The following is an 8,000-nucleotide window of genomic DNA, read 5'->3' on the forward strand; positions in this document are numbered from 1 at the left end:
AAAAAATATATATATGGACTTTCAAATTCACAGACTTCCCATTCACACATTTCTAGATTAGTCAGTCACTTTCTGCTTTGAAAACTATTTGCCCTACCTCTAGGTTTTCACTGGGGAAAAAAAAAAGAGAGAGAGAGAGAAAGAGACAGAGCACGCACCAAGAAATTGAAAAGTGAAAGGAAAGAGAAATTTGCTGGGTGTTTCATTAAATAACACAGGTTCTTAAGTATTCCTATGAGATAAGGAAAGCAAGCCGGTGCCAGACTTGAAAAGGAAACTGCATACAGCGCTGTGTTGCCAGCCTGGGAAAGACCGCGGTGGTGGAGAGCAGGAATTGCAGCCTTGCCAGGGAAAACTATGACTCAGAGAGCAGACAATTGCCTCCTGAAAACCTAAGTGAAAATATTCTCTGTAGAGTCTGGCGAGAGAGCAAGTGGGAACTTCCTACGAATCTCTCTAGAGAGAGAGAGAGGCAGCGAGTCCTCTGCATGGGGGTGGCAGGGAGACAAATTGCTGGAGTGAAGGGAGCAGCCACTTGGATGTACAGAAGGTCCTCAGAGCACTTGCAGCAAAGCCAGGAGCTGGGGCCACTGGAGGGTTTCTTGTTCCCTCTCTAAATCACAGTATCAGTGCTGTGTACTTGGATTAAAAATAACATTTGGAGAAGATGACAGTTAAGAGTATGGTCTCTGGGCGGCCCAGTCAGTTAAGTGTCTGCCTTTGGCTCAGGTCATGATCCCAGAGTCCTGGGATCGAGCCCTGCATCCAGCTCCCTGTTCAGTGGGGAGCCTGCTTCTCCCTCTCCCTCTGCCTGCGGCTTCCCCTGCTTGTGCACGTGCTTTCTCTCTGTCAGATAAAGAAATAGAATCTTAAAAAAAAAAATTATGGTTTCTGGTTCCAAGTATGTCTGTCTGTCTTTCTTTCTTTCTAACAAATGTGGACTTGGGTAAGTTACTTAACCTTACTGAGCCTTAGTTTTCTTAATACTTCCCTCCTAGGTTCTCAGGAGAATTAAATAAGATGGTGTATATTTATAACACACTTAGCAGAGTCCCTTGCAGAATATATATCTTTAAGAAATGTGGCTGTTATTGTTGTGTTTGGATTCTGTTATTGTTGCAAATATTTGCACTATGAAGACAGAACTTAAAAATAATTGCTTTGGTGATTCCTTAAAAAATTCTGTATAGAATTATCATATGATCCTACAATTCCACTTGCGGAAATATTTCTAAAATAACTGAAAGCTGGGGATGCCTGGGTGGCTCAGTTGCTTAAGCCTCTGCCTTCGGCTCAGGTCATGATCCCAGGGTCCTGGGATCGAGTCCCATATTGGGCTCCTTGCTCAGTGGGGAGCCTGCTTCTCTCTCTGCCTCTGCCTGCCTCTCTGCCTGCTTGTGCTCTATCTCTCTCTCTCTGGCAAATAAATAAATAAAATCTTTAATAAATAAACAAATAAAATCTTATTTAAAAAAAAAAGAACTGAAAGTTGGACTCCAGGAAGTATTTACAACATCATTGCTCAAGGTTGCCAGAAGATAGAAACAACTCAAGGGTCCATCGCTGGATTCAGTGGGTGAATAGGCAACTAAAATGTGATATAGACACACAAGGGAATATTATTCAGCCTTAACAAGGAAGGAAATTCTCGCACATTACAACATGGATGGAACTTGGAGACACCATGCAAAATGAAACAAGTCAATTGCAAAAGGACGCCTATTATATGATTCCACTTATATGAAGCACCTGGAGGCAGAAAGTAGAATGGCGATTGCCAGGGGCTGATGGGAGGGGGAAACAGGGCACAGCGTTCAATGAGTACAGAGGTTCCAGTTGAGGAAGATAACAGTTCTGCACATGGACGGTGGTGAAGGTTGCACAAATACGTGAATGTACTTAATGCCACAGAACTGTACACTTAAAAGTGGTTTAAATGGTAAATTTTATGTCTTGTATTTTTTACCACAATAAAAAAGAGAGAGAGAGAGACGAAATCCTTTCTGTGGACTTGGTATTCTGCAACTTGCAACGCATGCGGTGGGGTTTGCAACATATAGAGTGCCCTGGGGTCTTCCCAGAGTTTTAAATGCGAAGCTATGGATCCGTTTCTGGGCAACCTTTCAAATTATGAATGACTAGGGACACCGGGGTGGCTCAGTACCATTAAGCATCTGACTGTGGCTCAGGTCAAGATCTCAGGGCCCTGGGATCAAGCCCTGTGCTTGGTGGGGAGTCTGCTTCCCCTGCCCCTCTCCCTCTGCCCCTGCCCCTGCTTGTGCTTGCACGCTCTCTCTCTCTCTCAAATTAATAGTCTTTCAAAAAATAAGTAAATAAAAATAAAGTCTGTCTTCTTATATTCAGCATAATTATTCAAGATTCATCCACGTTGTTAAGTATATTGGGCATTCATTCCTTTTTATTGCTGAATAGTAGTCACTATATGGAAATACTACGATTTCTTTTTTTTCTAAGATTGTTTATTTGTTTATTTATTTAGAGAGCGCTTGAGTGGGGGGAGGTGCAGAGTGAACTCCATTTCAAAGTGGGCTCCATTTTTCTCTTATTTCTAGGATAACTGTCGGGAGATAAAATTTAAATAACGTGCTTCAGGTTTCCTAAGAACACATGACATGGAATTATAAAACAAAGCAGGAATTTTGAAACGGAATGTCAGTTGAAGCCAGATTACCACTGATTTGGTGGTAATTGATAGTGAACACGTTTCCGGAGTACGCACCAAGTTAATTCACAAGTCAAGCGACTAACTTGATCCCACCTAAATCAGGAGAGTGTATGTCCATGATGGCAGTTCTAGTCCAATCTCGGGAGTTTATTATTTTAAACCAACTACGCTAGAGGATTTTAGACAATTAAACTGATGTTTGAGAAGCAACAATTAACACTGAGAATGAAAGAATAAATCATAAAACAGTTTTTGAGGTTCTATTCCCATCAGTACAACAGATGTTGAGAAAAGGTCTGCAATTGGCAAGGTCTGGTCCTGGGTGCACTTCACCTTCTGACATGACCACCAACTGCTGGCTCTCTCTGTATGTCTCACAGCCGGACTAATCAAGACAGAAGTGGGTATTGATCACGGCCCTGCCTTCTCTGCTGGGCAGACCTCACGTGTTATCATATATACAAGCCGACCACGATGGCTGGTGGACCTTTCTCATAAAGCACAGTGGCTAGGGCAGGTCCTCCCAGTGGAATGGGCTCCTTTGTAACCAAAAAGCCATCTCACATTCATTATCTGGCCTAAGCCACACACACACACAAATTCATGAAGGCTTCAGTCGTTCCATATACCTATTTGCTACTCATGTATCTCTGGTGTAGTATCATATGCTACCAGTTTTTTATTGGGTTGATTCTTTTCTTATTGGTGAGTTTTGAGAGTATTTTTTATTTAAAAAATACATTCTGGATATAACTCCTTTATCAGATATGTGATGTGTAAACATTTTTGCCCAATCTGTGGCTTATTCTTTCCTTTTTTTTTTTTTTTTTTTTGTAGATTTATTTATTTATTTGAGAGAGAGAGAGAGGAGGGAGAGTGCAGGGGACGGGGGAGGGGCAGAAGGAGAGGGACCATGACCTGAGCCAAAATCAAGAGTTGGACCCTTCACTAACTGAACCACCCAGGCACCCCTCTTCTCATTTTTTAAAGACTATTTTATGAACAAGTCCCTTTATCAGATGTATCCGAGTACCTAAATGTGCCTACTGACACCCAAAGTGCCTAAATATCTGCTTTGTTAACTGCAAAAAGTTCGATACAAATATACGTAGCTACTGTGTGTCTACAGGCCCATAGGGTGGGGCAGGATTCATGTACTTCTATGTAACCCAAATGCTTGCCAGCGCCTTCGAGAAAAAACTTCCCACCTCCTAACCCCTGTCTGTGGAGGCGCAGAGTCCTCAGAATTCCTTGGATTCCTCAGGTGGGAGGCAGGCTGGGGCAAAATGGTTTCATGTCCTGGCTCCGCCTTGTGTCCCCACTCATCTGGTTCCTGAGTGGGTGTCTGGCCCCCTGATCCCACTTCCCCACGTTATTTCAAACTCAGACCTGGACGCCCTCTATGAGTCCTACACACATGGGAACTTTGTGCTGGTGGCCATCTCCACTGAGGTGCGGGGGGAGACGTTTTCATCAAAACATGGGACCTAATTTTTAAGTTGCATGTGAGACATCCTCGTCCTTAAAAGCCCTTTCCTTGCCCTCACGGGAAAATCTTCACTGCCTTCTTGTTCCGGGACCATCCCAGAGCTGCTGATGGGCTTCTCGCTGTCTTTTTTCCTCCTCAGACACAGACCCACACAAAAGCACACCATGGGTGGTGCATGGCCTCTGGGGTTAGCATACCCACAACCTCAAGAGGCTCATCAGTATTTCCCTGAATGAGTGCTCTCCTCTGAGGTATTCTGGTGCCCGCTGAAGTAGTAACTTTACTCCTGATATGTTGCTATCTGTTTAGACAGGCACCTACTCGCGCTTGTGCTTTCAAGCAAGCCTTCCTCATCCTTATTGGAATTAAATACTAATTATCATTTAAGCTCTCCTGGTGACGGACGTACTTTTGGTATTGTAGATGGGTTGACATACTCAGCGGTGGCATGGGTATTTATAATTCTCCAGAAGAAGTCTTTCCGCTGGCATTCTGGCCCCCGGGACACATGCTGAGCAGAACTTTCCAACCCCTTGGTGTCTGGGCCAATTTAGTGGTGAGCAGAGAAGAGCCTCTTGCTGGGACTTCTGTAGTATCCTCAGCCTAGGGAAGACGACGGGCAGCTGGGACCCATCGCTGAGAGAGACTTCTCTTCGGTTCTAACCATGACCCATTATGCATTTCTCCATGCCCATCTTGTCTTTGAATCCCTGGCAAAAGGAAGCACATCTGTGGAAAGCTTTTGGCAGAGCTGGGGTGTGGCATAGTGAAGGGTGAGGAGTTTTGGGGAGGGAAGCTTTCCTGCTTCACCAGGACCTCAGCTGTCTTGAGACAAACGCAGCAGATCCACGGGGGAATATAGCACTTCTTGGTCCCGTAGTCCATGTGTTACCGGCCTTGAGTCAGAAGAGGGAGCCCCAAGTTCACTCTCTGCCCTGTACTGTACTGTCTTCTCGGAAACCCCTGATCGATACTGATTTCTTCTCCTCAAGGCTGACGCCCTCAAAGGGAACTCGGACTTCTGTACTGCTCTGGGAGAAAATGCTTAGATACGAACAAAGTCTTAATGATTTGGCCCTTTGTACTTTTTTAAACCTCCATGCATTTAGCTATGGTGACCTTGGGGCAGTTCCTAAATCTGAGACTTAGTTTCTGGAACTGTAAAACAGCAATAATGTAATTGTGCCCACCTGAGGGGTGCTTGTGAGGAGGACTTATTTCCAATTACATACATTACATCCATATGGGGGTGCAGTGTCTGGATGGCAGCTGATGACAGGAATAGCCGTAATCATGTAAATTCCCGAGGGGTTCAGTACAAAGACAGAAACCCGGCCCATTGGTACAGGCTGGCCAGGTGCCCGAAGGAGCTCCCAGGAAAATTGTATTCTCTCAGTGTAAGCCCTGAGAAAAGTTCGTGAGCTCACCATCTCATTCGAATTTCCCTTTCCTGCATGCTTCCTGGTTTTCCGCTGGATGGAAATGACTCTCTCTGCCACACCTGTTTCGGATTTGGCTTCAGGGGATGTGCGGTTCAGAGATGCAGAGCATCAGGAAAAGCAGATGATGGAATTCTGTATGAACAGGGCAGCAGGGACCAGGAGGAAACTCGCTTTTCTGACAAAATGGGGAGAAAACCTAGCCAGAGAGCAGAGATCTAAAGCAGAGTTCTTTCTCTCTATGGTGTTTGTACCCAGGAAGCAGACAGGGACCCCCAACTCCACGGACACAGGCATACATTCTAGCTGTCCAGGAAGAGTACGAGGGAAGGACTGCTCCTTAACACTGTCACAGGCGTACCGGGACTTCTCACCCTTAGCTTACGGGGGCACATAAATATTTTAAATTCCTGCAGGGTTGCAGAAGGGGGCAAGCAGAGCATCCTACAGAGAATAGGAATGAGTTTAGGGCAAACCCAAGAGCTGAAATATTCCCCTAGTTGCCCTGATAGACAGTCAACTTCTAACTTTAGGGTCAGAGAGCCTGAGGGCACAGAGTATGAGCACAGAAGCAGTAGAACCCTTTGTCCTAATTCCAGAGCCATCCACCTGCCTCTTCCATTTTAATTCCGAAGAGGTTGTTCCATTTATCCTCCTGAAAGTTTCGCCTCCCCTTACCATCTATCGTCTTACATATTCCACATGGCTTCTTTGGATTTTAAGTTCCTTGAAGGCAGAGGCCAGAACCTAGACGATTTTGCAGTCACATTTTACAAAGAACATCTAGTAGGTGCTCTGTAATTTTTAATACAGGCCTAATGAAATCAACTTGAAATTAAAACTACTACGTTGACTTCTGTTTCACAAAAAAAATTTATTTTCCAGGGTGAAAGTTCAAGTAGAAAAATAACTTAATGCATAAATTAATTTTAAAAGTTAAAAATCTTTGTCCTTTCAAAAACAGTATCTTGCTTGTCAGTCACTTACAGAGCCTCTGTGAGTTGAAGAATGCCCAAAATCCTTGTCAACATCGTCCATTCCCAGAGGCACAGGCTGAGAGATCTTCAGTTAGGGAGAGAATCTGTAAGTTTATCAAGGAAGAAAAAGCTCTTGAGGATTTCTGCTTGCACTATTGTCCAGGCACAGACACTGTATTCCTTGGCTTTCAGGTACCGCACGATCCTTAGATAATATCTCTTCAGGTGCAGAAGGGTCCTGTGGTCCCAGGTGAAGTTTTCCTCCTGCATGATGTCCTCCAGGATTTCCTCCAGATGTTCCTTCTGCCAGTGGAGTGTGGCAAGGAGGTTCTCGACAATGCTCTCATTCCATCCCATGCTTGAGAGATTTCTCCTGAAAATATCAGAGGTCTTCTGGAACATCTCAAGGGTGACCAATACGATGTCCTCCTTCCGGAACTGCTGGGATTTCTCGATCTCCTCAGGGATCTTGAAGTTCATCCTGTCCTTGAGGCAATCTTTAGAAGTTCCATTCAACTGCAGAAGGAGCTCCTGGCACTCCACACTGCTGCTCCTTAGTTGGAATCGAAGCAAGTTATAGTTCATGGCAAGAACCGTGGTGGAGAAATACACCAGGAGAGCAGTTTGGAGGATACACCTGCTGGTCATGATGAAAAGAGGAAGAGTCTTGCCTGCTACGGTCTAAGTGCTGAAGACAAGGCTTCAAGAGTCTGCAGTGTGAATGCCCTTCTTCCATGAGTGTGGCCTTATATACACAGAGGTCCTCTCTCTTTCAGAGGAATTTCCCACTTTCAGTTCTCCCTTTCAGTTTTCCTATGTCATTTAAATTAGCAGTAGATCGTAGTAAATTGTTCTAACTAGGGAACTATGTAGTTCCGATACCACACCATCGTATTACACACCATCGTATTACACACCATCGTATTACACACCATCGTATTACACACCATCGTATTACACACCATCGTATTTAGTTCTAACAAAGATAAACATCTGATTTTCCATCCTCATGCATACAACAACTCTAGAAAGAAGTCTAGAAGGAAAATGGGAGGAAAAGGTCAAGCAATCAGAGGATTAACTGTTGTTCATAGTTCTAACTATGGAACTATTTTAGCATAGTTACATAGTACATAGTTCTAACTATGGAACTATGTAGTTCCAACTACATACCATTGTACATAGTTCTAACAAATAAAAACATTTGATTTTCTATTCTCATGCAGACAACTCTAGAAAGAGGTCTAGAAGGAAAATGGGGGGAAAAGGTCAAGCAATCAGAGGATGTTACTGTTGAAACACACGATTCTATCTCAATATTTCTAAGGCTGTTTTTTTTTTTACTACAGTATAAAACATTTTAAGAGGAGAATCAGTAAAAAATCAAGTTATGATTTTTACATCCTGCT

General features: G+C 43.9%; 1 protein-coding gene across 1 annotated transcript; it reads right to left on the reverse strand.

Moving 5' to 3' along the window:
* Positions 1 to 6,678: 6,678 nt before the first annotated feature.
* Positions 6,679 to 7,239, reverse strand: IFNB1 (interferon beta 1; the record flags this gene model as incomplete). The annotated part of the gene is made up of 1 exon (XM_080820609.1): positions 6,679 to 7,239. One exon carries the CDS (start codon positions 7,237 to 7,239, stop codon positions 6,679 to 6,681), a length of 561 nt encoding a protein of 186 aa, XP_080676735.1.
* Positions 7,240 to 8,000: the final 761 nt, after the last annotated feature.

The sequence above is a fragment of the Martes martes genome (assembly GCF_963455335.1).
Source record: "Martes martes genome assembly, chromosome: 12".
Classification (NCBI taxonomy): domain Eukaryota; kingdom Metazoa; phylum Chordata; class Mammalia; order Carnivora; family Mustelidae; genus Martes; species Martes martes.